General features: G+C 37.1%; 1 protein-coding gene across 1 annotated transcript in view; it reads left to right on the top strand.

Moving 5' to 3' along the window:
• MTA3 (metastasis associated 1 family member 3) overlaps positions 1-15,478 on the top strand; it is a 138,565-nt gene that overhangs the window by 52,311 nt on the left and 70,776 nt on the right. Inside the window, exons 7-8 of the mRNA XM_035562811.2 lie at positions 833-935; positions 13,247-13,346. Coding sequence (XP_035418704.1) covers positions 833-935; positions 13,247-13,346 — 203 coding nt within the window. The remainder of the gene's footprint in view (positions 1-832; positions 936-13,246; positions 13,347-15,478) is intronic.

The following is a 15,478-nucleotide window of genomic DNA, read 5'->3' as shown; positions in this document are numbered from 1 at the left end:
ATTTTGCAGTAGAAGTTATTGATGGAGTAGCCAAGCCGAGATTTAGGTTTCCATATGAATGTGAATCATTGTTGTGTCTTTACACTTTACTGTTCTTCCAAGAAATACATAATTTTAATAACAAATACAGTGCAAGTTAAATTTCTGAAAACACTGTTGTTTCAGTCACATGCATGTACAGATTGTTCTATTCATTCAAATGGACTTGGGAAATGATTATATAGTATGTAGTAACTTTATTGTGCTGTAGCATTATATATCACTTCGTGAGTGGGTATAACTAGTCAACAAACATCAATTTTAATAGTATGATTGGTGTTAACAATACAGATAATGTAGTGGTTGAGAGCAAGAGGTGAAAAAGAAATAAATATAGTAGGTAGTATTGTTTCATAACAATTTCTGTTTTGCGGGTGTATTCAGAATACAAATTGGATAGGATTTTTAATTGCTAAAGCTGGTTAAGTGTAAAATTAATTTTGATGTGGCTTAAGTGAAGTTAACTTTGATATAGTTGAGAAGCAATTTAAAAACCTCACTGGTTATTTACATTTTGGTTTCAAGTTTATAATCACATTTTATTAAAGTTCTTTGATACTACTCCTAAGACTGCCTCCTTAAAACAAATTCAAATGCTGATGTTAAGGGAAGATACTTATTTTACTGACACTGCAGTGTGAAATATAAATGGATAACTGCTGATTATTAACTACTTTTTGAGTGTGTGTGTGTATATATAAATGTACAATGTCTCTTTTAAACATAACACAAGAAGTACACAGAGAAAAACATTGTGAGTAATAAGTGTTTTGTCCCATCTACCTTTTGACAGGAGAATTAGATGACAGAGAACAGGCAAAGCTGGAAGTAAAAGTATGGGATCCAGATAGCCCCCTTACTGACCGTCAGATTGACCAGTTTTTAGTTGTAGCACGGTAAGATTAAAATCCTCTAATAAAAAAAAAAAATTCCTTTTCCTTTTTCTACTGACTATTTATTCCCCTATATCGTGTTACTCAATTTGTTTACCATTTTGTGAGCCCTTCTGTTTCCCACGGTTAGCTAAAAGAGAGAATCAGACCATAACCTTCTGCATATTTACTGAGTTTACCGGTACAGAAGAGAGAGAAAAAGAGTTATACTAGACTGCCTGTATTTCAGGCTACAGTAGAATTTGATATTTTAAATGTAGATATCATTCTGTTTTCCCATCAGGGTAAACAAAATAAGATTTCAGTGGTAATATTTCAGTCTTGTACTATAGTGTTTGGAATTTCATAATGTAATATAAAGTAGAAATGAAGATGATGTAAACAAATGAAATGGATGTAGAACTTGCCAGATTTGCATATAAGTTGACTAATATGCAGTGCAGTTATTTCAAATGAACATTGAAATTAAAGCTGTGAAGTGATGCATTTCATTAGTAAAAAGAAAATCTGGTCAGTTCAATTTTATAAATTAACATGTGATTATGCATACTTATTTGAGGAACATCAAAGCCCTTGGAATTCATAAATACCTTTTAAAACAATTTCTCCACTTTACAGAATTTAGAAAGTTTTAATGTTTTTACTGAAGAACAACTCTATGTTCGTAAAATAAAGCATGTTTTTCTCGTCCTCTAATTCATAGTTAAAAATATAGCACAAAGTTACTGTTCTAAAAAAAAAAAAAAAAAAAAGGTGCTGGCAGCAAACTGTTAATTAAGGTTAATGGAGGGATGTTACCCTGAGTCATTCCATCTTTTTTTTTTTTTTCCCTCTAACCTGGTTGCAGAGCATAGTCTCAAATCTTATTAGGCAAATATTCTATTCATGTTGTTTCCAATTTTTGTTCTTTATTCCTTTTCCCATTTGAAACAAACATTTCAAGAAGCAGCTGGGGGGGGGGAGAAGGAGGGAGAAATTGCTTTATATTTTCCAGCTTATGTGTACAGTGAAATGGGTTGCTGACTGATTGTCTTACTCTTCCAGTTTTGATTGACTCATAGGCTATTCTGAGTTGAAAGGCACCCACAAGGATCATGGAGACCAACTCCTAGGTCCACAAAAGTCCTGATTTTTGGGTGGTCCTGTGTCTGAGAGTATTGCCCAAATGCTTCTTGAACCTTTGGCAGACTTGCTTCAGTGAAGCCTGTCCCAGTGCCCGACTCCCCTCTGGGTGCAGAACCTTTCCCTAACACCCAGCCTGACCCTCCCCTGTCCCAGCTCCATGCCGTTCCCTTGGGTCCTGTTGCTGTCCCCAGAGAGCAGAGCTCAGCGCCTGCCCCTCCGCTCCACTCGTGAGGGAGCTGCAGGCCGCCATGAGGCCTCCCCTCAGCCTGCTCTGCTCTGGGCTGAGCAAACCAAGGGGCCTCAGCCGCTCCTCATTCATCTTTCCCTCTAGGCCACCATCTTAGTTCTCTTTTTGACACTCTAATAGTTTTATGTCCTTCTTGCATTGTTGGGCCCCAAACTGCACGTAGTGCTTGAGGGGAGGCTGGACCAGCACAGAGCAGAGCTGGACAGTCCCTTCTTTGGACTGGTTAGCAGTGCTGTGCTTGATGCACCCCAGGGTACGGTTAGTCCTCCTGGCTGCCGGGGCACACTGTTAACTCCATTCAACTTGACGTCAATCAGAATCCCTAGATTCCTTTCTTTGGGGCTGTTCTCCTGTCTCTTGTCCCCCAACTTGTACGTAAATCTAGGGTTAGCCTTTCCCTGGTGCAGAATCTGGCACTTACTCTTTTTAAATTTCATGCAGTTGGTGATTGCCTAGCCCTTTAGTCTGTTAAGATCGCTCTACAAGGCCCCTCTACCCTTGACAGATTCAACAGCTGTTCCTAATTTAGTGTTTTCTGCAAACTTACTTAGTGTGCATTCAAGTCCTGTGTGTAGATCACTTGTAAAAACACTGAAGAGAACTGGCCCCAAAACAGAGCCCTGGGAAACCCCACCAGTGGCTGGCTGCTGGCCTGATGCAATCCCATTTCCTATAAACCTGACCCGTCAGGCAGTTGTTCACCCATTGTATTGTGTACTTGTCTAACTGTACGCTGGAAATTTTGTCCAGAAGGATACTGTGAGAAACAGTATTGAAAGCTTTGTTGAAATCCCAAAAGATTACATCTACTGGCTTCTGTTGGTCAATGGTAGATCTGGTAGATGGTAGATCTTGGTAAATGTTGATCCAGCTATGTATCTTTCTCCCTCACTTAGTAGCCCTGTGTCCTTTTTATATAGTAAAAGTTGCCTGCCTCTTTTGAATTTCTAAGCAAGCCAAAGGGGTGTAGGTGTGATCATGCATCTTTTCAGAAGATTACAATGCCTGGTGGGTGCTCCACAGAACATAACACGGAAAATAGAACTACTTTTAATACCAGCAATATCTGCGCGTGTATGGGCAGACAACACAATGCCTTCAAAATACTGTGTGCAAAGATGAAGAGTTATAAAACTGATTATGTGCATCTTCGAAGAGTTCATTTATTGCCTTCACATCCTTCAATCTCCCGTACTGCACTACAGTGGGGAGTTCAAGAAGTATACTGTGAAGCTGAAAATCTTTCCAGAAGAGAACGTTGGTACCACAGAGAAGTCTACTGGGAAGTGATAGAGAATAAATGACTGAATTTTTCTTGAAAAAAACACTCTTCTTCCCCTTATCTAAGACATCCTGTGCAGTGCTGTGCACATCCTGATCAAGACTGCATTCATTTAAAAGCTGATAAATTTCTGTTCACAGGGTCTCTGTTATGGTTAGAATGGGTCCTGGCCATACCAAGATTCTGTGATAGGTCAATCACTAATGCTGACCAACACCTTATTAGAGATTGTCACTTTATTGATGGTCTTCCACAAACCTCCACTCATCTTTGCTACTTTTCAACAGACAGAAACTCTTTCCAAGCTCCTATATACTTATTTTCACAGGCTGCAAGAGCAGATTTTTGTTGCACTAAGTAGTTCCCTGACAGACTTCCACTGATTTTTGGAGCAACAATTCTCCTATGACAATTGTGGCAGGTTTTAATTCAGTATGTTTTATACTTGTAGGCAAAAGCTTTTATTATACTGTACCAGTAAAAGCTACTTGAGTAACAGAGTTAATATTATGATTTGATAAACTGTGCTTACAGACTCAGATCTCTACTGTGTACTGACTGCAATTATCTGGGCATTGGCTGTGCCTGCTGGGTTTCCAATAAGAATGTTATTTCTATTACTTAGAAGTTGTTTGATTTTTGCAAATTTAAAATTCTGGTATTAAAAAATTTCCTCAAATGTTTTCCTATATGTAATTTTGTTTAAGTGGGTATATGCAACGTGTATATGACATTTTAAAAGCCCTTTTGAATGTTAAATCAGGGGCATTGAGTATTTCTTCTCATTTTTTTTCAGTCTACTTTGATTGAAGAAAGAGTTGCTTTTGAACTTACAGGCATCAGCTTTTTCAGCCACCCAAGCACGCTTTGTTCTTTAAGAGGTGGTTCTTTTTCTATTTGTGTTGCACATTTGCAAGAACACTTAGATTTGGCTTTGACCACTTATTCTGACAGGATTTGAGTACTGTATCAGGAGTAAAAGGCCTTTTATCCTATGTTTATATGCTTGGTCAGTCCCTGGTCCTGTCTCTTTGGTCGTTAAATACTAGCATGCAATAATCTGCTGGATATAAAGAAAAAAAAATATGCATGTCCTTTCCAGAAATCAGAGGCAGCAGCGTCAAAAAAATCTACAGAGCTTTTGCAAAGTCTAAGAGTACTTGTCAGGAAAGATCCTTAACCTCAGGCTCTCTGATGACTCTTACTTGATCTTGTGGATTTAAAAATCTTGAAAGTACAACAGTGCTGCTGCTGAAGCATAATTTGGACAAGGGCTCTTGCTTGAAGTAGCAAAAGCAACTGTTAGAAGCTGGAGGCATCAAAATGATGTGTTCTGGTTTTGAGTTGTTTTTTGGGTAACACACTGTCACAGTTATACTCTGGCAATGAGAATTCTAACACCTTTTTCCACTCCATTCAAATAAGATAAAACTTTAATAACCAATTTTTATCCTGTCATATGTATTGACAACAGTTCTTTTGCGTCTACTGGCTTCAAAGAACAGGATCCAAGAAGCTGCAACAGCCATTTATAGATCTGTCTACATTAGCAAATAGTACAGTCCAGTGGAAATCTATTTGTAGAATAAAATGTTTGGTGCTCACAAACCAGCATTTACAGTACTGTGCACATTTTGAGCAGTTTTATTTTGAGGCTACCTCCGGTCTGGTCCTGTGGACTACCAGTATGTGAAACTAGTGTTTAACAGAAATCCAGTTTGTGTGCTCCAGGATAATTTTGATGTTGGACAGAGTGCAGTAGTGTAGATGCTGGAGATGCTCACTTTGAAATTCCAATCCTAATTTGAACTTGAACACTAATATAAATGCACAGTCTTCTCCAATCATCTCTCTCAGTCATTCCTAATATACACAGAATACTGAATTAGCTTGTGAAAACTCCATAATATTCCATGGTATTAGGAAATAGACACTTTCCTATTGTGTATATGTTTTTTGTTTGTTTATTTTGTCAAGGAGTTGAAAACGGTCCTGACCAGACTCAAGTTTAGGAGGAATTTTAGGTTCCAGTCTGGACAGATGCCAAGAGCTGTAGATCTGGACATCCCAGCTCCCAGCATCCCCCCCCCCCCTTTTTTTTTTCATTTTCGTTTACTTTGTCTGTTAATTTGGTCTACAACTCATTACATGGTAAGTTCTTGGTACCTCCTAATTCTGTTTAGTTTCACCACATCATGAAGTATATGTTAGGTCAACAGCTTAGTTCTTTTATTCTGCTTCATCTAATTAGGCCATTGACATAGTCTTCCAGAAGGAACACATCTCTAAACCAAGCTGTTTTCCAGAAGGACACTTCTGGTCCTAGCTAATTTCTTACTCAAACAGTATTTAGAAGACTAATTAAAACACCCTTAAAAACATTTGATCTCTACCTCAAAATTTCATTATTTTATTTCTTTGACATGAAAATGTCATTTAATATCTCTGGCTAATCTAAAATATTTTCCTGCATTTTAATGCTTGCTTAATTTTTGATGTAGAATCAGAGAAGAATGGAAATTTGTGTTTAGTCATTTGTATTAGATCTTGATCCTTCCTGTGTTGTTTCCGCATTTCCATTTTCTCCAAGACAGTGACTATATTAATTTTCTGTTGGTTACTATTGATTTAATTGTAAATGTTCATAGTATATGGAGATGTATTTATTACACAATTTGTCTTACAACGAGGAAGGGAATACAATGCAGCTTCAATTAGTAATGTTTACTCACATTCAGGAAAAGAAATAAATCTTCAACAGAAGACGATAAGTAAAAACTTACTTTTAATTTGTATTTTTATCTAAAAGTGTGCTGAAATAATCTTCTCTGTTACTGCTCTTGCAAGATGATTCAACATAATTAGCAGCAGCTCACAAGATTCCCCAAGCTCATCAATGAAAATAAATACATAAAAAGTCATTGGTTTGAAAGCTTCAGTATTGATGTGCTTCAGGAATCTTTTTAGGAGATGAGAAGTAAGAGGAATTGGAGTTGATTAAAGAGGTAAAGAAATTTAATGGCTGAATTGCAACATAAAATTGTGGTAAAGATGGTGAAAAATCTTGATGCTGGTGCAGCACTGGTAAGACTAGAATTCACCTTGTTAACAGCGAGGCAAATTATAACATTTAATGGTAAACAGATGGTTTTAAAATTAAAAAATATGTTCACATCAAGTGTACTAGGAGTATGAAAAATACTGTGTTTCTACCTGTCTGTCATGCTTGGCCAAAACGAGTTTATTCCTTTGTGCATTTATCCTTACTATAATTGTTCTTGACCAAATTAATCTGAAAGTAACTAATTCAGACTTGAAGGTGAATTTCCTTTTTCATTTGTTTTGTTAATTTTGACCTGTTGCCTTACAAAGAAAAATCTAAGCAGCAGCATTTTCTTGGACCTTATTTTTGAGGGGATGATAGGTAGAGGCTGTAAGTATCATACTCTGACTATGAAATTGCAGGTCAGTGTACAAATAATGGCTTAAATCGTATCCGGTGATTTAAACTACCTGTATCTATCAGTATTTCTGTTGAATAACAAGTATTTCACATATCTTCAATTTTTACTTAATAATGAAATTGAAGGTTAGTTGTGACACATGGGGGGGACATTACATATAATGCTACTCCCCACCCTGACTTAGAGAGTCTTTCAAAGAGTAGCAGCAGGTGATTTTGTGTTTATCTTGTCATCTCTCTTGCGCTCTAAACCTCTGATATGAGAATAATGAAGCATAGCACTGGACAGACAGTTGCTTAGAACTGCAGTGAAAATGTGCCCTCTGGAACAGCATCATTTTACTATTACTATGTTCTTCATGTCAGATTTTTCATTATCCAGTAGTAAAAATCTCAGGGGTATTTTTCAACTTTAATTAGTATTGTGTTGATTAAATACATCTCCAAGAGGTACTTTTTCTTCTTTCCAAGAATTTAAGTAACATAAGACTCTCAAAGGAGCAGTCAGGTATTAATTGGTTGTTTTTTAAAATGCTGTTATTGATAGCAGGCTAAGAGGTCATTTTTAGGACCATTTCCAACACATAGTGAATGGGAACATTGGTGTAATAAGCAAAACAAAAGCTTTCCTAATATGTAGAAAACCACCAAAGATCTACTCAGCTACTTTGCTCAAGCACTTTTAACTCAGATGTGAGGCACCTCATTCATTATTTTGCAAATATGTGAGGAAAACTGAATTTGCAGATTCACAGATATATAAAGGTGGTCTGGAGGACAAACAAATTTTTCTGGAGTATACACACTGCTCATCTCATATCTCTGAAACAGAGAAACAATGTTGACAAGGGAACTATTTGAAAACAGACATGTTACAAAGGATGTCTGTCTCGCCTGGATTTTTGAGAATACAAGGCAGAAGAAAAACAGCTGGACCCAGAACTTTCTGGATCTGATTTGATGCTGGAGTGCTATTGCTACCTGTGAGACTAGTGACTGTTTATGCTGATTATAATCACCATGGTTCCAGGTTTTCTTTGGTAAGTAACAACCTTTTTCAGAACTAGTTGCTGATGAGAAATTGAATCTTTTATGCAGTCTCTTGCTGTTGCTGCTTGATAATTACATTGGCAGCCCTCTAATACTAACCTTAAGTGAAAATTTGAAATTACTGCCTCTTTGTCTTCAGTCCTGTTCGTATTATTACAATAGTTCCTGGAGTTCATAGAGAGTTACAGGATGGTTGAGATTGGAAGGCATCTCTGAGATGATCTAGTCCAACCCCTTTTTCAAAACAGGGTCAAGTAGAGCATGTTGCAGAGGTTCATGCTGGGTAGGCTTTTGAGCATCTCCATGAATAGAGACTGCATGACTTCTGTGGGTAACTTGTTTCAATGTTTGACCGCTATCAGATTTTTTCAAGTGTTTAAATTGGGCTTTCTGTGTTCAATTTTCTGTTCATAGCATTTTTTTGTTTCACTGGGTGCTGCTGAGAAGAATCTGGCTCAGTATTGTTTACTGTCTTCCATTACGTTGATGTGAATAAGATCCTCTCCAAACCTTCTCTTCTCTGGGGTAGACAACACCAGGTTTCTCAGCTTTTTTTCAAATGATAGATTTCCAGTTCCTTATTTGTTTTGATGACCCTTGCTGGACTTGTTCTAACATTATCTTACCTTTCTCGTGCTGGGGAACATAGAACTGGAAATAGCACTTGACTCAGTGCTGGTGAGACCACATCTAGAGGGGAAGGATCACCTCCCTCAGTCTGCTGGTAATGCTCTTCCTAAGGCAGCCAGAATGTTGTTCGTTGGCCTTGCTGCAAGGGTACGTAGTTGACTTATGGTCATCTTGTCCACCAGGACGCCCAGATTCTTTTCTGCCAAGCATCTCCCAGCCGCTTGGTCCCCAGTGTGCACTCATTTCTGGAGTTATTCCCCTCCAAGTGCAGGATTCGGCCTTTCCCCCTTGTGGATCTTCATTGGGATGCCTGTCAGCCCATTTCTCCAACCTGCTTAAGCTCCTTCTCATGGCAGCACAACTCTCTGGTCTGCCAACCGCTGCTTCCAGTTTTTGTCAGTTCTTCTGCTTGCCTCAAAGGTGTGGGTGTGGCACATTGTAAACAGGTGAAGAACTAAAATCATGTGTCATTCCTTTGGAATGGATGTGGGATCTCAAATTTTGCAGGAGTATAGGTCCACAGTAATAGTTTTAATAGCTTTTTTTATTATTATTTTAATGGAGACTGACAGGAAATTAATTGGTCAACATTTTTCAGTGACTTTAGTTGTTGATATTAATAGTGCAAAAATGTTCAAAACATCTGAAAAGTTCCGAGTTTTGCAGGAGCTGTTTGTATGTGACAGTAACTAGTTTGTGGTCAGTTTTGATTTTATCTTAGTGCAATTATTAGTTGCTTAGTGCAGAGAGCAAGTGAAAGGAGGGAATAATTTTAATAATAGGAAAATTAGTAATTGTCTGACTATAACAGTGCCAAAAGTGATGGACATCCCTATGAATCCTCACACCATCAGATTCTCACGTATGTGGTTGTCTTTACATGGACTGTGTTTAAATCTTGGCAGCAGTTCTGTGAAATAACTTTGATACCTCATTTAATATACCTGTGGCTATGACTTGCATCCAGTCTCTTGTCATCTTCTTGATTACTTAATTTCTTTGACTTTGACAAGCATAGTCTTCTCAAACCTAAATGTACTGCTTGAAAGTTCATTCTCTGCTGCTCTGATCCTCCAAGTAGATAGCGGTCCCCGTCTCTATCATCCCCTTTATTTTCTCACAGTCTCTCATGCTTACAAAACATTTTACAAACCTTAAATTGATACAAGACCACTGCGTACTATACTGATTACTTTCCAGTGTATATTCCTGCATCTGCCTATATCCATCTTCTGTATTTAATTTAATGTCTTAAACTTGACTACAAGAAATATGGAGCGATGTATTTTGTGTGTTCAATTTGTAAGCTGAAGTTTTTACAAATATAGGGCTCTTAGGCACAGCAAAATGACAAAGAACTACTTCAACCACTTCAGCCCTAGGGAGTTCACTGCCAGTTTTTTTTGGTTGTAGATATATTTTGCTGAATTTGTAGATTTACTCCATAGTCTTACATTCTGGCACTAGATTATTTTGATTTTTTTTACGGTCCTACAGTTGTCAGCTGCTGTCTCTGTTCCAAGTCCTTGAGAGAACTTTCTTGGTTCATCTTTAAGATAATTAACACAAACAAAATCTAAGGTAACGCTGGATTATTTGGTCTAGCTCCTACACCTGCTTGCTGATACAGCTTCAACAGAAGTCACTCCCTGTAGATAGCACCAATAGTTTATCATTCTTGTCCATCTCACAGCCACGCGTGTCCTTCATCGTCTGTATGTTTTTTGAGTTGAGCTCATCTGGGGAGGATTGGAGCATGTTGGTTTCTGTCTAAAGTCTCGCTATTTTTAATTACTCGCTCTTGTTACTGGCGGCTTGAGCACAGTTTCTGGTTTTGTGAGTTTATTTATTGTTATTCTTAAATTAAACATGACTCCAATTATGTATTATAATTATTTGGATTTTACTAACTTAATGAAACATTTCTTAGTCTTCTTACACTAAAGAATCTGTTTAAAAAAAAAGTAGTTGGAGTCTGGCTGTTCAGGCTGTTTTGGCTGAATGGTAAGTTTAGTTTTGCTGGGAGGTAATAGAGTATCATCTGGAAATGGGTGTTAAGTATTTTTTCTTTCATTTAAAAATCATTCTTTGGTATTATTAGGGAAAAAAATCATGCAAGGAAAAATCACAAAGGAATTATTTGACCTTTATATCAATATTCTCTTCATACCTGTGTTTTGAATGAAAAAAAAAGAGACAAAAAGTAACGTATTTTAACTATCTGTAAAAATGAATATTTAAATTTGGATTTGACTGCATGGCTAGATTATACAGAGCACTGCATTATTACTGTGTGAAGTTTTGAGACTAGGTAACTATAACAGCCAAATGCTGTAGAATTCCTACATTTTCTTGGGTTGTGTGAAAAGCTCAGTCTTCCAAAAGTTTCCAGGAAAGTTGATTTTGAGATACAGCCACGGATGCCCCATCCTTCCCCCTTATAAACAGCACGCTGCCTGTGCTTTATGGTGGCTCTGGGTGGTTTTTCACTCACACATCCCATAGTCCTGCCCAGCATTCCTCTGGTGGTTGTGAACCTCTCCTACTCAGTACTGCATTGCAAGTGATGCCAGCTAGTACCTCAGCTCTTGCCTCTTCATCACTTATTTGACATAAACCTAGCTTTATATTGTATCTTAATTTTTATGTTACATTTTCGGCAATGTGATTCACATGTGCTTGGGCCTCGAAGTCAGCCTAGAAATTTTGAAAGCAACTTGATGTAGTAGAGAGTGACTTTTGAGAACATATTCTTTGTAATTTCCATAGCATACTCCTTTTATTTTAGAAATATGGTAAAATATCGGTAACTATGGAAAAGGAAGATAAGCTAGTAGGTAGCATCAGAAGGGAAATGCAGTCATGCTGCATGCTGCCTTACTGGTTTGAGCAGTAATGACAGAAGGATTACCGCAAAGATTGTTAGCTACAACCCTTATCAATGCCAGCATGCTTAAAGAGGTTGACTATCAGGAAATGTGTTCACAATAGAGTCTGACTCTTGGGACTGATCTCTGGATGGATAATGTTTTATAAACAGCCAAACTTGTTAAAGGAAAAAAAAAAAGTCACATTTGCTATTTCTGCAGAGAAGTAACAATGATTCTGGAAGAACTTTTGAATGTAGCTTATAGTACAGCTTACTGACTCCACAGCCGTTAGAAATTTAAGCAGTTAAAATCTGGAGTGTGTGAATCACTGTCGTTTAATTTTAATTGTGTCTTAAAGGTTTTTGGCAGAGAGTACTGAAATGTATTCAGTATTAAGTGTTTTGAGATTTAAGATAAAATTGTGATAATAGATATCGGTACCAGTTTTTCCACTATCAGTAATATATCTTAGTGAATAAAACTCTTGATACCCATTGTTTTTTTTTTTTCTTACTGAATATTAGGTTTATAGTACACAATAACGTGACAGTTTGTGCGTGTTGATCTCTAATTGACTACGTCATTATTATAACTCTGCTCTCACAAATTTTGTGGGATGTGATTAATGAATGAAACATCAGTCCTTAGTCCAGAGGCTTACAGTATATTAAAAATGTTAGGTGCTGTAATTTGATACTTAATTTAGAGGGACTTGCATCATGTTGTAACTGCATCAAATCATTTTTTCAATTATCATAGTGACACAATGCACTGAGAATTGGTTATCGAACTCAGGGTACTGGAGCAGCTAATTATCTTTCTCATGTTATTGCATCTTTGCTTATTTCCTTATGATATGCTCAGTCCAGTCAAATTCTTTTATGCATCTTTACCTTCACCATGTATCTTATGTGATATGTGCTGTGTGCTTTGAAGAATAGTTTGCAGTTTAGAACGGTCACTATCATGCTAGTCATCCATCTCTAGGCCTTATATTTTATTACTGTGATATGTCTAATAAATGCTACATACAAAGGTGCAACAAAAAGGTGAAGGTTTGGAGAAAAAGTTGTCCAGTTTCAGTAACACTGGGATGCTTTTATTAAGTAGGCTGAGAGAGCCACTTGTTCATTATTACTTTATACCTGTGACAAAAGTATCATTTTGGAGGTACTACTGTGCTTTGCTTTACTAATGGAAGTAGTAGACATGCATTACTGAAGTGAATAAAGTGTTATTTCCTCACTGGAACGTGATGAACCCCTTTTTAAAATTATATTGTACAGTGGTTTGGCTTTCTAATTTTTAAGAACAGTAGTTGCAGTTTAAAAAAAAAAAAAAAAGGCAAAACGAGTCTTTGGCTTCACAATAAATAAATTGGTACATAAGAATTTCCCTGAATGTCATTTGTTTCCATGCTGTTTCAAATGAGTTGTTCTTGTACATAGGATGTTCCTTTTTGGGGGGAGAAGGTCAGAATTTTTACATTTGTTGGTTTGCTTTTATAAAATGACCCTTTGTTAACAAAGATCTGAATGTGACATTTTAAAATGACACCTTTGTGGATATGGCATAATCTGGTAATAAAAAAGAGGTTAAACCTTTTAAATGTTTATGGGTTTACTGTTTATTCTTTCTCTGTTGTAGTGCGGTTGGCACGTTTGCTCGAGCACTGGACTGCAGTAGTTCTGTCAGACAACCTAGTTTACACATGAGTGCAGCTGCTGCTTCCCGAGACATCACACTGGTAGGTGGTTTGTTAAAAATCCTACAACTTTTTTATGTGTGTGAATTCAATAGTATCTTGTTACTTCAGAGTCTGCCCCCCAGATATCTGTTTTCCTCTAGATACCTGCGTGGAAGCTCATGTATATGGTAGATAATTCTGTGCATTTTCAGTAACCTGCTAGGGCTGCGCTTGTAGTCATGCTGTAAATGGTTTGTTATCTATTTAAATATATCTTCACATGTGATGATTTGCATGGGAGGGTGGATAATACTCATTGTGCACAGCTTCAGTCAGTTCAGTAGTGGGATTTAAAATACATTTTAATAAAGCTAAATGTTGTTTAGATTATATCTTATTATAACTGTATCTACAAATTTTCTAGAGTATAAATAATCAGACTTTGTAAGCAACTTTTTGAAGAACATTTTACTTAGGATATCCTTAGGATGTTTACTCGATTTGTTGAAGTAGTTGCTATAATATCATGGAAACATAGAATGGTTTGGGTTGGAAGGCTTAAAGACCATCTGATTCCAACCCCCTTGCCGTGGTCAGGGGCGTCTCTCACCAGACCAAGTTAGCCAAAGCCCCATCCAGCCTGGCCTTGAACACCTCCAGGGATGGATGGGGCATCCACAGCTTCTCTGGGCAACCTGTTCCGGTACCTCGCCACCCTCATGGTACAGAATTTCTTCCTAATATTTAAATGTACCCCCTTTTAGTTTAAAACCATTACCATTTAAAAGCATCTAAGCACCTACATCTTTTAGAGAAAGTTTAAAAGTATTTTAATTACAGACCAAAGTTTTGTCTTTGCATATTCATAGCTGAAATGACAAGATGTGCTACAGTGATGAAAGCGTGCCAGGAAAACTATGTGCAAACAAAATCTTACTGTTTCATAGAATCAAGTATGATTTTGTCTTTCCAAAGGCACCAGCAGAAGGTGTCTATTTTTTTAAATATTTGTGTACGGAATCATGGAGATGATAGCTAAGCCTTAAGTAGGTCTATTACTCATCAGGTAATTGAGTATTTGATCTAGAGGACACTCAAGGAAACTAACAGATCACTTTAAAATAGTTGAAGTACTGCCTTACACAGTGGGTAACTGAGAGCTCCTGGAATTCAGTACCTCAAGATTTTGTGGGAAGAGACAATGTTTGTAGGTTAAAAAAGGGGTTAGAAAAATTATGGGCGACGGATCCATAAGTAGATACTAAGGAGAACAAGAAATGCACAATCTGGCATTCCTAATTCCGAGGGCTTACAGGTGCTTGTGAAAGAAATGGGAATTAACCTTAGAAAGTTCTTAGATTTGCTAGCTTATTTTCTCTAAGTGACAGTTCCTTGTGACGCTGACAAGGACAGAATACTTGGCTAGATGGATGACTGATCTGACTCAGTAGGTCAGATCTTATATTCCAGATAAATCATATTCATTAGTATGATGAGAAATACACGATTTCTTATATTTTACCATGTGCTCTCAAAGACTATTAAACAGGAAACCAACTTAGTCTGGGCTACTGTAGTGCAGTAAAGGAAGGCACTGGTAAAATGTAATGGTTTCAGTAATCTTCAAGAGTTTCTTCTATATTCAAAAGCTGCTTCTTCTGTTTCATGCTTGCTGATATGATGTTACTGACGTTCCTTTCACATTAAATGCTTTAGTTTTTCCATCAAACAGCTCTTCCATTTGACATTTTTTATTTAATAAGATTCCTTTGGATGAAAATTTTCTGATAAATCCCACAGAATGCCCGTCCTTCTTACTGTATTCAGTGATTAAGAGAATAGATTCATCCTTATAGCAGTTTCTTTGTATTTGAAAGTACGTGTGCAGTGTTGCTAATAAAGGGATACATTTAACATTTGAGTGCCATATAAATGTTTCTCCATTGCAAATGATCCGTTAAGTTCCATTACACTTAATGAAAGGCATATCTTATAATGAGGCACCAGAGGAGCCACCCCAGGTTTAATTATTGTGTCTGTCTGTTCTTTCTCATTTTCCTACCCCCTCAGCTTTTTAAAACCCTCTTTTGCTCTTTGGCAAAGTACTTCCTTCTAAGTTAAGAAAAGACATATATGTCATTTTAGTAGTTATTCTTTCATAGTTTCCTATGTTAATTAGGAACATATTTTGA

Source organism: Cygnus atratus, chromosome 3 (assembly GCF_013377495.2).
Source record: "Cygnus atratus isolate AKBS03 ecotype Queensland, Australia chromosome 3, CAtr_DNAZoo_HiC_assembly, whole genome shotgun sequence".
NCBI classification, from domain to species: Eukaryota; Metazoa; Chordata; class Aves; order Anseriformes; family Anatidae; genus Cygnus; species Cygnus atratus.
The sequence above is the reverse complement of the archived record's forward strand: the minus strand, read 5'-3'. Positions and strand labels throughout refer to the sequence as shown.